The sequence below is a fragment of the Anolis sagrei genome, chromosome 2 (assembly GCF_037176765.1).
Source record: "Anolis sagrei isolate rAnoSag1 chromosome 2, rAnoSag1.mat, whole genome shotgun sequence".
NCBI classification, from domain to species: Eukaryota; Metazoa; Chordata; class Lepidosauria; order Squamata; family Dactyloidae; genus Anolis; species Anolis sagrei.
This window is the reverse complement of record NC_090022.1, coordinates 153,521,102-153,540,542: the sequence shown is the minus strand read 5'-3', so window position 1 is coordinate 153,540,542 and position 19,441 is coordinate 153,521,102. Positions and strand designations below refer to the sequence as shown.

Sequence of the window (19,441 nt, the reverse complement as noted above, 5' to 3'; positions counted from 1 at the left end):
CAGAGTGATTTGTTGAAGGTGATCTCAAATACTGCTCCTTGTTTATTAGGAAACCTTAAATCAGATTTGTTAAGATTAAACAGTAAAGGTTGTCCCCTGACATTAAGTCCAGTCATGTCTAACTCTGGGGTGTGGTGCTCATCTCCATTTCTAAGCCGAAGAGCCGGCGTTGTCCATAGACACCTCCAAGGTCATGTGGCCGGCATGACTGCATGGAGCACCATTACCTTCCCGCCGGAGTGGTACCTATTGATCTACTCACATTAGCATGTTTTCGAACTGCTAGGTTGGCAGAAGCTAGGGCTGACACCAGAAGATTATTAACACAAAAAATCCAAGTTCTAATTCCAACATTTTACAGATATTTCCTGGATAAGAATGAGGAACTTCTCCAACTAGAGAGCAAGGGTTCCCTGAAATACAAAAGGCAAAAGGTCCCTAAGACTGTTTCACTCTTAGTCTTAGGGACCTTTTGCCTTTTGAACTTCTCCAAATGTCATGCTACCACTCCCTTGCCTTTTTCATCCACAGAATCCATTATAGGATGTTATCGCCCTATTAACACAGAGATGTGTGGTTAAAGCTACATCCAGGTATTTATTTTCTCTGCAGGCAATATTCCAAATGCAAGGCAAGAGTGGATTAGATCAAGGCTCCTGTGCATGTGTTGAAGTGGTCTCCAGCCCACCAATACCACAATAAGCAGTTGCTGAAATAGACTTACAAAGCTATTGGGAGCATGCAAAACTCCTAGACCAGGGATCCTCAAACTAAGGCCCGAGGGCCGGATACGGCCCTCAAAGGTCATTTACCTGGCCTTCACTCAGGATCAACCTAAGTCTGAAACCACTTGAAAGCACACAACAACAACAACAACAACAACAACAACAATCCTATCTCATCATCCAAAAACAGGCCCACACTTCCCATTGAAATACTAATAAATTTATATTTGTTAAAACTGTTCTTCATTTTAATTATTGTATTGTTTTAAAGTGGTTTTTTTTTTTTTTGCACTACAAATAATACATGTGCAGTGTGCATAGGAATTCATTCATTTTTTTTCCAGAATATAATCCAGCCCTCCAACAGTTTGAGGGATTGTGACCTGGCCCTCTGTTTAAAAAGTTTGAGGACCCCCGTCCTAGACAATACAGAGAGCGGGGTAATTCAGCTCTTGCAGTATTTGCAACTTTTCTGTATACAACTCAATTCAAAGCTGAGACAGGGCATTTGGAAGAATGATAATTACCCCTTTCTTCTTTAATACATTTGTATGTTCTAACAAGCAATATTTTCCATTAGCAGCAAAATACAGCTTGATTGTCCCTTATTGGAAATTCTTGGGATCGGATGTTTGGGATTTTCTCAGATTTTGGACTATTGGTATATATGTACAAAATGAGATCTCCTGGAGATGGGACCCAAATGTAAACATGGAATTTCTTGATGTTTCATCTATCCCTTTTAGACAAAGTTGGAAGATAAGTTTATACAATATTTCAAAATAATTTTTGTTCGTGAAACAAAGTTTATGTACACTGAACCATCAGAAAGAAAGGTGTCACTCTGCCACCCAAAAATGTAGTGTCCTGAGGTCGTTTTTAAGCAACTGATTTTAAACTGGATATAAGTGATTTTAATGTTTGTATATATTTATGGTTTTATGTCCCGGCATTGAATGTTTGCTGTATATATGTTGTGCTCTGCCCTGAATCCCCTGCAGTGTGAGAAGGGCGGAATATAAATGTTTAAAATAAATAGATAAAATTTGGGTAATTTGGATTTGGGGCTTCCACATAACATATGCTCAACCTGTACTAGCAGACAGGGGTAAGGTGTACATGTGTCTGTGAGGGATAACTGCCACTTTCAAACAGGGAATTAGTTACTTTACACAGTTCTCCTTTCTTTCCAGTCACAATTCCTCTGTTGAAATGAATGAGATGCATTCAACAATCCTTTTTTTAAAAAAACTAGCAAAATTCCCCTCTGGAATTTTCCCCATATTGCAAGCCATACATTTCTTTGACCAAGTGTGTGTAACAACTTGACCCTGTACCAATCAGAACAGATCACTTTATTTTAATCCAAAATATTACCACTAGCCTAGAAATACAATCCAAAACTTTTGAGCATGCAGTCCACTTACAGAATTACATTAGCCGGAAGCTGGAATGGGAAACATGTGGCCTTTAGAGTTATTGAACAACATCTCACATTAGCACTATCCCACATTCAAAATGCTGAGAAAGGATGTAAATTGAAGTTCAGCAACATCTGGAAGGACCACATGTTCTCTGGCACAGATTCAGGGAAGGTTTAATAAATTTATGTCTAATAGCTGTATCTGTCTACCTGCAGGGACAGGAAACAAGGTCATTTGTGCACAGAATTTTTCAAAACTATCTCGTAATGAGTAAAACTGCATTTTCCCATGAAATTATAGTAAATATTCTCACTGTTTGTTGTAGATCAGCAAGAGGCTGATTGTTTCACTGACGATTTAGAGAGGATTGTGGGATTTCCTGGGGCACAAAGTGATGAAGATTGAAGCCTGGGAAATGATGGTTCTCACTGTGAGGAAGCCGGCTTGCAAAGTACAGGGCTTCAAAGTCAGTCAGAGAAGCAAGAAACTACAATATTAGATAAGTAGTCGGGCGAAGTGGAGAAGAAGAAATAATAATAAACTGAAATGGAAGACTCCCAAGCGAAAGCACCTGGAGTTACGGAGATCAACAAAAGTCTTCGTTTACAGATCAGAGGAGCAAACAGGCTCCGTAGGTCAAAGAGATTACGTGGGAAAGTGGTGGAGAAAATTCATGGGAAATGGAATGATTTCATGGGTGTCTATTAAATAGCAAGTTATTTACCTTAAAGTTAGATCAGGCAATACAGAGTGAGTGAGAAACTAGTATGAGTTCTCTGGTTCTTGTTTCAAGTCAAGATCTGGTTTTGGATTTAAGTATCCTGGAAATTTTCTATGTTTTTGTTTTTATATTCTTCCTCAAATTTACTAAGTATATCTTTTGCTTGTGGACTTATGCTGTACTTGTGATTTTTGGCTATTCCTGAACTGTGTTACCTTCGGATCTGTATGAGACATTTGGATTACTGTTTGGTTATCACCTATCGCGAAACTTTCTTTTGGATTGTACATCTTCTTTCTTCATTCCTGATTTTTTCATATATTTGTATGTGTTTTTACAATAAACTATTTGCTTATATTTTGGACTCTTGTGTGGTGCTGTTGTCATAGGTGTTTCTAGGCCTGGAGTCAACACTGTTTGGCTAGTAAAGTTATAAATATTCATAACTAAACACACTGCAAAATTCAGGTAGCTACGTGGAGTACAATATATAAAAGAGAGAAATAAAATTTCACCCAAAGTAACTAGATGTTATGTCAGAGCTCCTAGCACCTGGAAAATCCATCACTTTCCAGATTCAGGACAATAACAGCAGTGGGCAGCTTACTGTGCCATAATTATTACCATAATCTGATTCAGAAACCAGATTTTCCCCAGTTCTCTTTTTAATGTAAGAACAGGTTGCCAGTCAATTTGTCTGATTGTTTCAGATTAACAGTATAAGAGCACAGACATTGACATCATTTTGTATTGAATTTCATTTTAAAATAATCTTGTTTACAAAAAAAAGTCGTGTGCTATCTTATAGCATAGGCTTTCACAAATTAGATACAAACAGATTTGATGAAGCACTTCTTAGTCAATGAAAGGCCTGTGTCCTCATTCAAATAAATATTAAATGTTGCACAAGGTTATTTATTGGTTTGGCTACACCAGCTGAACATTTCTTTTTAAGACCTTCAAAATTGGAATATTAAAAGACTGTGATACACTGGGCACTTTGTATCCACTGCAGTTTGGTTTTAAGGCACCACTCCCCCATCCCACGTGGATAATAAAATCTATGCATTTTCAAGTCTCATTATACACAATGGCATATTACATTTTAAAAGCAAACATTTGTTTTATCAATATTTTAAAGCCATGGACAGTTGAAACCATGAAGGACCAACTGTATTTCATTTGTTATAAGTATACAACAAAATATTTTTTTTATCCATCTGGATACTTGAAATCTAACATTTTAGTTCTGGTTTTCTATATACACACATCAATGCAGAGTTTTTGCTTATTGGCAGTAGTTTCCTAATGTGTCTTCTGAGCTGCTTAAAATAGTGTGCGTGATTTGTGAAAATGGTTTAAATACATCTCCCCTGGTAGTGTAACAGTGAGAAGGACCTACCAAACAAGGATAAGGAGAAAAAAAGAAGAATTCTGGGGAAGCAGCATGAGTTTCAAAGCTGGATGGTACTCTTTTATTGTTAGAAGATGTATAGAAAAGGGCTTTTTGACTGAATGAGCATCCCAGTTAGCTAGTTTTATGCAACTGTGAAGTATTGCTGTTTCTCAGACCTTGGACTGCAAGTCGCTTCTGGTGTGAAAGAATTGGACATTGCCCAGGGATGTCTGGATGTGTTACCATCCTGGGATGTCTGGATGTGTTACCATCCTGGGGGAGGCTTCTCTCATGTCCCCGCATGGGAAGCTGGGGCTGACAGACAAGAGTAACTTGCAGTATATTCTCAATTTGCCGATAAAAAAAAGTCCTTGGAGATCTTAGAGATATGGCAATAAGAAAGGGAAAAATCTAAAGACAGGGAGTATGTACTGGGCAGGTGAATTGGGCTCCGCTCCTCTCCCAGATTTTTTTTGGTGTGTGGCATAAACAGAAATAGCTAGGACAGTTGTCATTACTTCCAGAGATCTCACAGTATGAAATAAGAGGCCTCTCCTCCTTTATCCTGATTTTTCTTTCCATCCCAGAAGACTCAGATTCAAAGGTGACCACAAACAACAGCTGTCTACCAAAGTCAACAAAAGGCATGGTTTGGTTTACTATGACACAACTGTGCAATGAGAAATCTATATAAATAAAAGTATAGTGTGGGATTAACATAACTAAAAACCACTGGGAGAATTGACATCAAATTTGGACACAAGACACCTATCAGGCCAACAAGTGACCATCACTCATAAAAACATGGAAAAACATAGCAGAAGGGATTTACAAAACAAAAAATGCATTACAATGCATGCGCAGAACTAAATATATAAACAAACACACATATATACACACACAAAACGCACACACACAGACTGGGCCACAGCAATGCGTGGCAGGGGACGGCTAGTCTATATAAATAAAAATGTAATGTTCATTTGTGGGATTAACATAATTCAAAAACCACTAGGCGAATTGACACCAAATTTGGACACAATACACCTATCAGGCCAACGAGTGACCATCATCATAAAAACACTGAAAAACACAGCGGAAGAGACTTAAAAAGTAAAAAAACATTACAACACATGCACAAAACCACATATATACACATGCATACACACATAAAACACATATATACAGGCTTGGCTACAGCAATGTGTGGCAGGGGACAGCTAGTAATGTATACATGATAATACAGCCCAATAACAAAACATTTTTTCTTGGTATCTTGGTTTTTAGACTTGTTCCTGGGGTTATTTGGGATACTGATTCCAAAAAAGTGCTTTGGATAGACTACCAGCTCTAGTTTCTTAGATAGGGTTATCATGATTTTCTATGGGCAAGCAAATGATGACTGGTAGATGGCATGTGTTTTGTATCTCAAGAACAAGAGCTGTTAGGTGAAAACAGTTGCCATTTTTGGAATCAGCAGGTCAAATGTACCCAGAAACAGGCATAAAAATTTGTGTTGGCCAGGACAATCAACAACTCAACCAATCATGCCTTGATGCAACCTTATTTGAAAGTGTGTTCATTTTATTTCTATAAAGTAACAGTGAAGTTAAGTAGGACATGCATTTCTAATCAGAGGCCTGATGTTCCATGATATTATTAAAGTAGTCATCTTATTCACTCTGGCTTGACAGCCAGACCACCGATCTCAGTGGGATCCAATCAGCAATCATATTGCACAACTGCGTGTATGTGAAGACGCATGCAAAAATTCCTCAGGCCTAAAGCCAAACAGTTTCCTAGTTATCCCTATTTAAAAGGAAAAGAAAGACAAATAACATGCCCCAATATATACACACATAATAAAAGTGAAAATATGTATATATCTCTGTGTCTGGTGTACCCTCTTACACAGACAGGCTCTCATTTCCACAAATAGCTATAGCTCACACTACTCAGAAGACACCAATGGCCCTCCCTCCAATGACATTGTGGGTTATAGAGACCACCGTAAACATATACAAGAGCCCTAGCAATGTCCACAAACACCATACTGCCCACCACCCAAGTGAAGGTTTTCATACGGGGACAATTTCATCCTAAATTTTCTGTTTTTCCTCCACCACAGAAATCCCAGTGTTTCTTATTCTCTCAATTGGTGTGGAATTTGCATGACCCTGCCCACTGCCTCTCTCATAACCCTTTCCTATACTTTTCTATGCACACAGCAAACAAAGGAATTGATCGGCAACTGAACATGCTAGAGAGGTTTTGGGGAAAATTCACCATGATTTATAGGAGTTGCAGGTACTGGGATTTATAGCTCACCAGAAATCAATGAGCATGCTGAACTCCACCAAAGATGGAATTGGACCAAACATGGCACACATATCTGATATGCTGAAATTTGATCACTGGAGGGGTTTGGGGGGAACTGACCTTCCTTTCTGGGAGTTGTAGTTCCCATAAGTAAAAAAACCTGTGACCTCCACTGAAGATGGACCTGGACCAAACTTGGCACACAGAATCCCCATGACCAACTGAATCTACTGTAGGGATTTGAGGGGACTAGCTAACTGTAGCGGGAGTTGTAGTTGTGCCGGGCACACTTTAGATTTGGTTTTTGTCCAGGGATGGGATGAGGGTGACGGGATGGAGGAGCCGACCATCGCTCCGTTGCCATGGACCGATCACCACCTGATCAGATTTAGACTAACTGGGCCTCCTAACCTCCGCAGGGGTGGGGGACCCATTAGAATGGTCCGCCCCAGGAGACTTATGGATCCAAATGGACTCCTGACGGCTCTTGGGGATCTCTCCACCTCCTTGGCTAGTGATACTGTCGATACTCTGGTCTCTCGTTGGAATAATGAGTTGACTAGGGCAATTGACACTATCGCTCCGGAACGCCCCCTCTCGAGTAACCGAGCTAAACCAGCCTCTTGGTTCACCGAGGAGCTGGCAGCGATGAAGCGAAAGAAGAGGAGGTTAGAGTGCGTGTGGCGCCAGAACCCCACCAATCCAGCCGAAACACACCTGAATGCCTTTCTAAGGTCCTACAGTGTGGCAATAATGGCAGCTCAGAAAATATTCATCACAGCCAATATTGCATCAGCGAAGAATCGTCCAGCGGAGCTTTTCCGAGTTGTCAGGGGCCTGTTAAATCCGCCAAAAAGCGAGGCCTCGTACAACTCGGTGGCTCGCTGTGAAGCATTTGCTCGATCCTTCGCGGATAAAATTGAGCGGATTCGGTCGGGTTTTGACGTCATGTTAACGGCAGTCTCTGGGGATGTAACGAGAGCATCTGCTTGTCAAGTTTTATTGGATTCTTTTCAATTGGTTCAGCTTGAGGATGTGGACAGGATCCTTGGAGAGGTGCGACCCACCACATGCATCCTAGACCCCTGCCCATCCTGGCTGATCAAGGAAGCCAGAGGGGGTTTGGCGGAGTGGGTGAAGGTGATGGTTAATGCCTCCTTACAGGAAGGAAAATTTCCAGCGAGCTTAAAACAAGCTATTATAAAACCGCTGTTGAAGAAACCGTCACTGGATCCCACTCAATTCGACAACTATCGGCCAGTTTCCAATCTTCCCTACTTGGGCAAAGTCATGGAACGTGTGGTGGCAACACAACTCCAGGGGTTTCTGGTAGACACTGATTATCTGGATCCGGCACAGTCTGGCTTTAGGCTGGGACATGGAACTGAGACAGCCTTGGTCGCCTTGGTAGATGATCTTCGCAGGGAACTGGACAGGGGGAGTGTGTCCCTGTTAGTTCTGCTGGACCTCTCAGCGGCTTTCGATACCGTCGATCACAGTATCCTTCTGGGTCGCCTCATGGATATGTGGCTCGGGGGCACCGCTTTGCAGTGGCTCCGATCCTTCCTTGAGGGACGGACCCAGAAGGTGTTATTGGGTGACACCTGTTTGACCCCACAACCGTTGTTGTGTGGAGTCCCACAGGGTTCAATTTTGTCCCCGATGTTATTTAACATCTACATGAAGCCGTTGGGAGAGATCATTCGGAGTTTCGGAATGAGATGTTATCTCTACGCAGATGATGTCCAAATCTGTCACTCCTTTCCACCTGTCACCAAGGAGGCTGTCCAGACCTTGAACCGGTGTTTAGCTGCTGTATCGGACTGGATGAGAGCTAACAAATTGAAATTGAATCCAGACAAGACAGAGGTCCTACTGGTCAGTCGTAAGGCCGAACAGGGTATAGGGTTACAGCCTGTGTTAGACGGGGTTACACTCCCCCTGAAGACACAGGTTCGCAGCTTGGGAGTGATCCTGGACTCATCGCTGAGCCTGGAACCCCAGGTCTCAGCGGTGGCCGGGAGAGCTTTCGCACAATTAAAACTTGTGCGCCAGCTGCGCCCGTACCTTGAGAAGCCAGATCTGGCCACGGTGGTCCACGCTCTTGTCACATCCCGGCTGGATTACTGCAACGCACTCTACGTGGGGTTGCCTTTGAAGACTGCTCAGAAACTACAACTAGTCCAGCAAGAAGCAGCCAGATTGCTCACCGGAGCGACGTACAGGGAGCATACAACCCCCCTGTTGCGTCAGCTCCACTGGCTGCCGATCCAATTCCGAGCACAATTCAAAGTGCTGGTTTTGACCTACAAAACCCTATACGGTTCCGGCCCAGTGTATTTGTCTGAACGGATCTCCCTCTACGTCCCACCTCGAAGCTTAAGATCTTCTGGGGAGGCCCTGCTCTCGACCCCACCACTGTCACAAGTAAGGCTGGCGGGGACGAGGAGCAGGGCCTTCTCAGTGGTGACCCCCCACCTGTGGAACTCACTCCCCGGGGAGATTAGATCATCATCTTCCCTTTTGGCATTTAGGAAAAAACTGAAGACCTGGATCTGGGATCAAGCCTTTGGTCATTCTGACAGCTAACTGAAGGATCTGATGATAGACAAGGACAAATGGAATGGAATTGATATATGGACTCTGAACCCTGAGCATGAGACTGTTTTTATTATTTTATTATGTACTGATGTTTTTAATTAATTGTTGAATTGTTTGTATTTGTATTGCTTGTGAATTGTTTTGGGCATCTAATTGTGCCCCCACTGTAAGCCGCCCTGAGTCCCCCCCGGGGTGAGAAGGGTGGGGTATAAGTAAATGAAATAATAATAATAATAATAATAATAATAATAATAATAGTTTACCCTACAGCCAGAGAGCACACTGAATCCCACTGAGGATGCATCTAGAGCAAACTTGCCCAACATAACAAACTTTAACTACTCATGGAGTTTCTCGGGGTTAACTTGGAATTATGTCAGTTGTACTTAATTCGCAACCTTATGCATTTTGTACAATTAAAAAAATGACTTTTTCAATTAACCCGGGCAATGCCAAATAACCAAACTAGGAAGATAATAAAACTAGTTATCCAGAAATACTATGTGTGCCCGAATACCCAAAAAGAACCAGATACCAGAAGAAGATCCCAAAAAGAACCAGATCCCAGATTCCAGATTCTCTGGAAACTAAGAGAATCAATCCTGGTTAGTACTTGGATGGGAGACCACCAATGAATATCAAGTATGGCAGGACTTTGTGTTTCAGAAGAAGAAACTGGCAAAACTCTGAGGATTCCTTGCCTAAGAAAATGTTATGTAATTCCTAGCGTCATTGTAAGTCAACAAGAGACTTAAAGGCAAGCAAAAACGCATATGTAGAAGTATAGAAGCAGTGTTGGTTATGAACCATTCTGTCCCATTTTAACATAGTATTCAAATAATAAAATACTTCACAGCGATCCATTCCAACAGCATTACTCACATTCTAAATGATTTGCTGCTATATTCCACATTATATCTTTCAGTGACTTTCAGTAATATAAAGTATACATAAAATGGTATTTTTAGAATTTACATTCCTAATAAATATTTTGCAGTTACATGAATTTCAGCTTTTCTCATAAATAGCACAGAGCAGAAAAAGCAGTCTCCTTCACATAATATATTGATGGTAATCCCTTATATCCGGAGACAGGCCTAACACTGAGGATCAGATATCAACTGCTCAGCACACAAATCCCATTCAAAAAAAGAAAGTGTACAGTCAGCCCACCTCATCCACAGATTCTTCATCTACAGATTCTACAACCACAAATTCACTTATCTGTAGTTTGAAAATGTTCCAAAAGGAACAGATCCCAAAGGCAAACCTTGATTTTTACCATTTTATATAAGGAACACCATTTTGCTAGTCTATTATATCTAACCAGATTTGAGCATCCAAGGATTTTGGTATTCATGGCAAGACCTGGAACCAAATCCCAGCAGATACCAAGGATCCACTGTATTTATAATTTTCTACTCATCTGAAATTCACGTATCTACAAACATTACTAGCTAAACCGACAGAAAGACTTAAGTACATAGTCAGGAAGTACTGTTTAGCACGGGGATATAGAGCGATCTGAGTGCTATAATCTATGTTTACACTATAAACGTCACAGGATCTTGCAGGAAACTGGGAAACTGTCACAGTCCATCTCAAAATCCACAGTCTTTGTGCGCAGATGCATCCGTTCTTGAAGAAAACAAGACCTACACAAAATTATTTTTTAAAACAAAACGTACCTTAAGCTGTCAAGCTTTTATTTCCTGCAGAAATTTAGAACAAGTCCTGACTATATTTACATTATCTAAGAAGTGTAGAAAAATATTTTCTATAATATTGAAAGAAGTTGATTTACTGAGCAAAATCTGAACCTTTCCACACAGCCATATAACCCAGAATATCAAAGCAGAAAATCCATTATATTTGCTTTGAACTGGGACCCCTTCCACATAGCTGGATAAAATCCAATATTATCTGCTTTGAACTGGAATATATGGCAGTGTGGACTCGGATAACTCAGCCCAAAGCAGATATTGTGAGATTTTCTGCTTTGATATTCTGGATTATATGACTGGGTGATCTGAGAGCCCTTCCAGACAGGCCTTATGTCCCAGGACCTGATCCCAGGTTTTCTGCTTTAAACTGGATTATACGAGTCTGAACTGCCAAATAATCTGGGATATAGGGCTGTGTGGAAGGGCCGGGATTCCACACTACCATATATTTCAGTTCAAAGCAGAAAATATAGGGTTTTATTCAGCTGTGTGGAAGAGGCCCCAGTAAAAGATAGAAACATGTTTTGGCACAAGACTCATTTGAGAATCTCAGGTATGGTTTTTGAAGAAGAGCTCATAAAAGTAACAGAACAAAAGTACTCTACTGTCTTTTTTTTTTGGGAACTCACCCCTGAGGGCCAGCCCCCTCCCTCTCCCACATCTGGAATGAAGGGAAGATCTTCCAAGGAAGGGAGTGTTGTTTCCAGGAAGACATAAAGCTAAGGCACTTCTAAGTTGCTTCAGCAACTATTATTCCATTTTTGCAAAGCTTTATTATTGCCTTAAGACTAGTCGTTAAAAGCTTGCATGACTGCGTTAGTCACTATTCCCAAAATCCTGTGTGTTTACATATCCCAGAAGACGTTAAAGACAGAGATTATTTGGCATAATAACCAAATAATTACAACCACAGACAAAAACTCTAAAAATTACTGATAAATAGGCATGTACAAGACTGTACTGGAATTGGACAAAGACAAAATTTAGAGTAATTTAAGAGATCTATCCTCGCTACACATTTTCTTGTCAATTGCACAATTCCCAGTTCTACTTATGGCACCAGGAAAAGCTACCATAACGCCTCAAAAACTGTTTCTGAATGCAGTATATCAAAACCCTTCCGCAATACAGGCCGTCCCTGAGTTACAAACACTTGATTTACAAATGACTCCTAGTTAAGAACGGGAGCAAGACAATAGGAAGTGAAAGAAATCTACTTACTCCTCAGAAATGAAATTCACTCCTGAAAGAGTTATTATCATGGGGAAAAGGTGTCTCGGCTGAAGCTTTATCACCAATCCACAACAAGCCAAATTTTTCAAAATCCAATTCTCAGGGACAGAAAGTAAGATGAAGTTTTCGGGACAGGGGCACAGACAGCAAAGGAAACCCCACAGGGATGTTAACCTTTCCCTATGCTCTCCAAAGGTTGTATGTATGCATGTGAGTTTATAATTTTACTCGGACTAGATGGATACTGTATGTTGTGTTTATATTACCTGTTTTGAGAAGGCCAATTGGGTGATCAACAAAATCATTTTGTGGTGCGTGTGCGTGCACACAGACACACACATATATACATACATACACACACATCTATATAAATAAAAATGTAATGTTCATTTGTGGGATTAACATAACTCAAAAACCACTGGACGAATTGACACCAAATTTGGACACAATACACGTATCAGGCCAACGAGTGACCATTGCTCATAAAAACACTGGAAAACACAGTGGAAGAGACTTAAAAAGCCAAAAAAAAAAAAACCACATTACAACACATGCACAAAACCACATATATATGCAATCACACGTAAGTACACATATTCACAAATATATACACACATATACAAATATATACACACACTAATAATAATAATAATAATAATAATAATAATAACTTTATTTATCCCCCACCACCATCTCCCCAAGGGACCCGGAGCGGCTTACATGAGGCCAAGCCCAACAACACATCAAAAACAACAAGCAATAGCAAAACAACAAGCAATAACAAAATAAAAAATACAATTAATATAACTCACAAGTAGACGATAACACAGAAGAATTTAAAAACCTATGGCTGGGCCAGATGTAATAGTTAAAACTTTAAAAATAAATGCTGGACACGAAGAGAGGATGTATCTATTAGGAAGGTTTTAAATCAAAAGTAAAGAGCAACCCAACATGTGTATACACATATACACAGACTTGGCCACAGCAACACGTGGCAGGGGATGTCCAGTATACACACATACACACACACATACACACGGCTGGAGTTACTTAAATATGTACCTGTTCCGACTTACACACAAATTCAGCTTACGAACAAACCTACTGAACCTATCTTGTTCATAACTTGGAGACTGCCTGTACATATTTTTTTTTCCCTGCTGGACTAAACACGTACACAACAAGCTTCAGATTTTTCTTGAGCTAGGATTTTTCTTATTCCAGCATAATGGATTTTGACATACAAACAAATCTTGTATTATCCTGTTAGGTTCAATGCCTTGGCCATACTATGTTCTGCTCCGCTGCAATTTGAAAAGTTTTCACTGTTCTGAAGACAACTAATTCCCACCTCTATGCCTGCCTCAAAATAATCAGGGAAATGTAGCTTTCCTCTCCTGACTGTCTCCTTTCGAGCCCATTATCGTGGCGCTTTTTCTCATTCCACCTGAAAGCCATGTGCACAGCGCTGGAGTTTCACTCAGGAGCGTCATCCCACATGTTCGGTCCAGGGTGACAATAGTGTATGAACTAAACTGTCCATAGACACACAAGACTTGCAAGTTTGGTAACAACAAAACAACAACTCCAAAACCTAAAAGCAGAAATGTGACAGGAGAATGGGGCAATTTCCCCACTCACCAAGATGTGACAGGAAGGCAAAATGAAAAGAAGGGGGGGGGGGGGAGAGCACACACATACAATTCACATGGCCTTCCTCAATCACCCAAAAGACCTCAGAGGTTGTAAGGTCTGTTGGAAACTAGGCAATTGGGGTTCATATATCTGTGGAATGTCCAGGGTGGGAGAAAGAACTCTTGTTTGCTTGAGGCAAGTGTCAATACTGCAATTGGCCGCCTTGATTAGCATTGAACGGCCTAGGAAGCAGCTAGGCTTTGAAGCTGCAAGGCTATTCAGTGCTAATCAAGGTAGCCTATTGCAACATTTACACTTGCCTCAAGCAGACAACAGTTCTTTCTCCTTCCATGGACATTCCACAGATATATGAACCCCATTTGCCTAGTTTCCAACAGACTTCACAACCTCTGAGAATGCCTGCCATAGATGTGGGAGAAACCTCAGGAGGGAATGCTTCTGAAACATGACCATACAGCCCAGAAAACTCACAGCAAACCCAGTCATTCCAGCCATGAAAACCTTTGACAACACAGTCTTAGGCCCTTTCCACACAGCGGTACAAAATTCACATAGAGCTTGATTATATGGCAGTGTGGACTCAGATAACCCTCTGCCCTTCCACACAGCATTATAAACCAGAATATCAGGGCAGAAAATCCCACAGTATCTGCTTTGAACTGGGTTATCTGATTCCACACTGCCATATAGTCCAGTTCAAAGCAGACAATGTGGGATTTTATATGGCTGTATGGAAGGGCTCTCACCAAACATAAAATATATATGTAGGGCCCTTCCACGCAGCCATATAACCCAGTATATCAAGTCAGACCACTCACAATATCCACTTTGAACTGGGTTGAGTCCACACTGCCATACAGTCCAGTTTATTCTACTTCTGATATTCTGGGATATAGGGCTGTGAGAAGGGCACTTAGTTCAAAGCAGATCTTGTGGATTGTCTGCCTTGATATTTTGGATTATAGGGCTGTGAGGAAGGGCCCAGAGAAAGAGGGCCCTTCCAGACAGACCCTATATCCCAGGATCTGATCCCAGGTTTTCTGTTTATTCCAGATTATCTGGCAGTGGCGATTCCTTTCACCTCTTCCTTTATCACAGGCAAGAATTGGGAATGAGGGAGAAAGGCTTCTCTGCTGTGGCTCCCTATCTTTGGAACTCACTACCTGGAGAGATTAGGAAAACCCCCTCCTTAGCAGACTTCAAGAAAAACTTGAAAACCTGGCTTTTCTGGAGAGTGACCATTTATTCCACTTCTGTTTGCCCCCATCTATAATGTTGCCCCTATGATGCACTTTCCTCTGCCCTAAACTGAAAGCCTTACCCCACTTTTTTTTAATCCTTCTTGGGCTCCCCTCACTTACACATTTTCTATTCCTACATTACCCAGGGTTTTATCTGTTTATCTCATCCATTTGGCCTTCCCTTTCTGTTTGGTTTTATATTGTGTTAATTTGCTTTATTGTTTTGTTTTGCTACTGTAATTATTTTCTGATGTAAGTTTTGTTTTTTTGCATTCTGTATTTTACTGTGTTGCACTGTATTTTTTTGGGCTTGGCCTCATGTTAGCCGCCCCGAGTCCCCATTGGGGAGATGGTGGCGGGGTATAAATAAAGAGTATTATTATTATTATTTTACTGACACAAAAGCACAGTATGTCACAGCAAATGAGATCTATATGCTGGATTTCGTATCACAAAATCACAAATCGAACACTTCCCAAGTGTCTAGGACTGTGTGATGTATTTTCTATTATTATTATTATTATTATTATTATTATTATTATTATTATTATTATTATTATTATTATTAGAAACACAACAGGATGAGTCCACAGCAGACATTCTACAGGCTGTTGTATTGGATCACACGTCTCTAGGACTGTGTGATGTATTGGCAAATAATGCATGCAGATTCCAGTAAGGTGGACTTTTGCAGTTGGCAGATGGTAATCTTGTCAGCGCCAATTGTGTTTAAGTGCATGCCAAGGTCTTTAGGCACTGCCGTATTTGTCTCAAATCTACACATGTCCACTTTTCTCAGCTACTGTTGTTTGTTTATGTTTTATGATGTCTTACATTTTATTTTATTGGTTTTACTGCTTTAACACATTCCGAAGCTATATGTTGTAAACCGCGTTGAGTCGCCGGTCAGGCTGAGAAACGGCGGTATACAAGTATAAGAAATAAATAAATAAATAAATATGTTTTCAATTGTGTTACTTATAAATTTTGTTTATATCGGGGTCCCCATGTAAGCCACTCTGAATCTCTTTGGGGAGATGGAAATGGGATATAAGAATAAAGTTGTTGTTGTTGTTGTTGTTGTTGTTATTATTATTATTATTATTATTATTATTAGAAACACATCAAGATGAGTCCACAGCAGACAGTCTACTGGCTGTTGTATTGCATCACATGTCGGACACTTCCCAAGTGCCTAGGACTGTGTGATGTATTTTCGATTATTATTATTATTATTATAAACACAACAAGATAAGTCCACAGCAGACAAGATCACTCTGCTGGCTGTTGTATTGGATCACACGTTGGACACTTCCCAAGTGCCTAGGACTGTGTATTTTCAATTATTATTATTATTATTATTATTATTATTAGAAACACATCAAGATGAGTCCACAGCAGACACTCTGCTGGCTGTTGTATTGGATCTCATGTCGGACACTTCCCAAGTGCCTAGGACTGTGTGATATATTTTCAAATATTATTATTATTATTATTATTATTATTAGAAACACATCAAGATGAGTCCACAGCAGACACTCTGCTGGCTGTTGTATTGGATCTCATGTCGGACACTTCCCAAGTGCCTAGGACTGTGTGATATATTTTCAAATATTATTATTATTATTATTATTATTAGAAACACATCAAGATGAGTCCACAGCAGACACTCTGCTGGCTGTTGTATTGGATCTCATGTCGGACACTTCCCAAGTGCCTAGGACTGTGTGATATATTTTCAAATATTATTATTATTATTATTATTATTAGAAACACATCAAGATGAGTCCACAGCAGACACTCTGCTGGCTGTTGTATTGGATCTCATGTCGGACACTTCCCAAGTGCCTAGGACTGTGTGATATATTTTCAAATATTATTATTATTATTATTATTATTAGAAACACATCAAGATGAGTCCACAGCAGACACTCTGCTGGCTGTTGTATTGGATCTCATGTCGGACACTTCCCAAGTGCCTAGGACTGTGTGATGTATTGGCAAATAATATGTGCAGAGTAATATGTGCAGTAAAGTGGCCTTCTGCAGCTGGCAGATGGTAATCTTGTCAGCGCCAAGTGGTCACCACTGGGACCACCTTGACTGGCTTTTGCCATTCAAATTATTATTATTATTATTATTATTATTATTATAGGAGCCCCCGGTGGCGCAGTGGGTTAAACCCCTGTGCCGGCAGGACAGGTTGCAGGTTCAAATCCGAGGAGAGGCGGATGAGCTCCCTCTATCAGCTCCAGCTCCTCATACAGGGACATGAGGGAAGCTTCCCACAAGGATGATAAAAACATCAAATCATCCGGGTGTCCCCTGGGCAATGTCCTTGCAGACAGCCAATTCTCTCACACCAGAAGTGACTTGCAGTTTCTCAAGTTGCTCCTGACACGACAAAAATATTATAATTATGAATTATGAATATTAATAATATTAATATTAATAAATAATACTAATAATACTAATAATAACAATAATATAATCCAGTTTAATGCAGAAAACCTGGGATCAGATCCTGGGCCTGTCTGGAAGAGCCCAGAGAGTGAGATCTGGAACACCTCCACACAAACACAAGGAACCCGTTTGGGAAGTGGGGCAGAAGAGCCAAGCGAAACAACTCCAAGGTGCGCACACTGACAGAGAGAGCTCGATCCTGGATAAGATACTTTTTGTCGCTTTGTATCCCCTTTGAGCTTGAAAAAAAAGCCTCCCCCGGTGCGATCATTAACCTGAAGGCACCCGAAGGTGGAAACAAAGGGCAAGGGCCAGTCCAAAACCTTGGGAGGGGGGTGGTGGCACCATCCAACAACACCCCTCTTACCAAATGACTTGGGAACTCTCCCTCCACACTCTCTCTCTCTGAGGAAGTTGCGTCCCACTGAACTCGAAGAAACAAGGGAGAGAGAGGTCCTTAACCCTTTCCCCTATTTCTGGCCCGCCTTGGTTTCGACTTAGGGGCTGAAAGGGGGCTGCTTTCCCCTCCGATGACGCCCCAGTTTCCTCTCAATCTCCCCACAAGGCTCCCCCCTTTCGGGCCCTGGATTACCTGGCGGTGGCGGCGGGGGGTTGTTGTGATGATGGTGGTGATGATGATGATGATGACTCCGGGCTCCGCGGAGGAGCTGCTGCCCGGCGTACCCGGCGCCTTGGCTGGCCAGGCTCGGCGGCCCATGAAGCGGTGGCGGCGGCGGAGGCTGGAAATGGGCGGCGGGGGCAGCCGAGGCGCCTCCTCCTCCGCCTCCTCCTCCCCCGGCTCCGCTCATGGCGAGGAGGCTGAAGAAGCCGGAGCGAGAGCGGGATCGGGTGCGGGGGGGCTCGGCGGGCGGGGGTGCCCCGGAAAGAGGCGCCTCCCCGCCGCCTCGGGGCCGGCCCAAGGGATCCGTGGGGCGCTCCTCGGAGGGGAGAAGAAGGACCCGGCGGCGGGTGGAGGAGGAGGCGGCGGAGGAGGGGGAGACGGAGGCGGAGGAAGCCAAGGGGGGCTGCGGCTGGGGCTGCGCCGCGCGGGGCTGCGAGTTGGCCGCCGCCACCGGCATCCGCTCGGCCTCCCTTCTGTCCCCCTTCCTGCCTGCCTGCCTTCCTTCCTTCTCTCTCTGTGTCTCTGCCCCGGCTCGCGGAATATGGGGAAGTGAGGCGGCGGTGGGAAAGGAGAAGGGGAGGAAACTTCCTTGAGAGGAGGAGCAGCAGCAAAGTACGCCGCGGGTGGGAGGAGGGAAGGAGGGAGGGAAGGAGGGAGGAACGGGGCGGAGGAGGAGGAGGGGAGAAGGAGAGAGAGAGAGAGAGAAGGGGACAAGGGACGGGCCTTCCTTCCTTCCCTCCTTCTTTCCTTCCCTCTCTTTTGCCTTTATTCTTTCTCTCCTTCTTTCCTGCCCCTTCTCTTGCCTTCTTTCCCTCCTTCCTTTCCTCTTTTGCCTTCCTACCTTCTTTCCCTCTCTCCTTCCTTTTCTCTTGCCGCCCTTCCTTCTTCACCCCCTCTTCCTTCCTTTCTCTAGCCTCCCTTCCCTCTTTTCTTTCCTCTCTTTTGCCTGCCCTTCCTTTCTGTCCTTCCTTCCTTTCCTTTCTCTAGCCCTCTTTCCTCTGCTCTTTTGCCTTCCTACCTTCTTTCTCTCTCTCCTTCCTTCTTGCCTCCTTTCCTTCTTTTCCCCTCTCTTTTCCTTTCCTTCTTTCTTTCCTTCCTTCCCTTCCTTCCTTTTTTCCTTCCCTCTCTTTTGCCTTCCTTCCAGCCTTCTGTCCTTCCCTTTCTTTTTCCTTCCTTCCCTCCTTCCTTTCCTCTCTTTTGCCTTCCTTCCTTCTTTACCTCCTTCCTTTCCTTTCTTTAGCCCTCTTTCCTTCCCTCTCTTTTGCCTTCCTTCCAGGCTACTTTCCTTCCCTTTCTTTTTCCTTCCTTCCCTC

At 42.3% G+C, this 19,441-nt stretch overlaps 1 protein-coding gene across 1 annotated transcript in view; it reads right to left on the bottom strand.

Annotated features, from left to right (window-relative positions):
• The window catches only part of RNF38 (ring finger protein 38), a 150,631-nt gene extending 131,625 nt beyond the window's left edge, over positions 1 to 19,006 (bottom strand). Inside the window, exon 1 of the mRNA XM_060763739.2 lies at positions 18,099 to 19,006. Within this exon, the coding sequence (XP_060619722.2) occupies positions 18,099 to 18,585 (487 nt within the window). The 5' untranslated portion in view covers positions 18,586 to 19,006. The remainder of the gene's footprint in view (positions 1 to 18,098) is intronic.
• Positions 19,007 to 19,441: the final 435 nt, after the last annotated feature.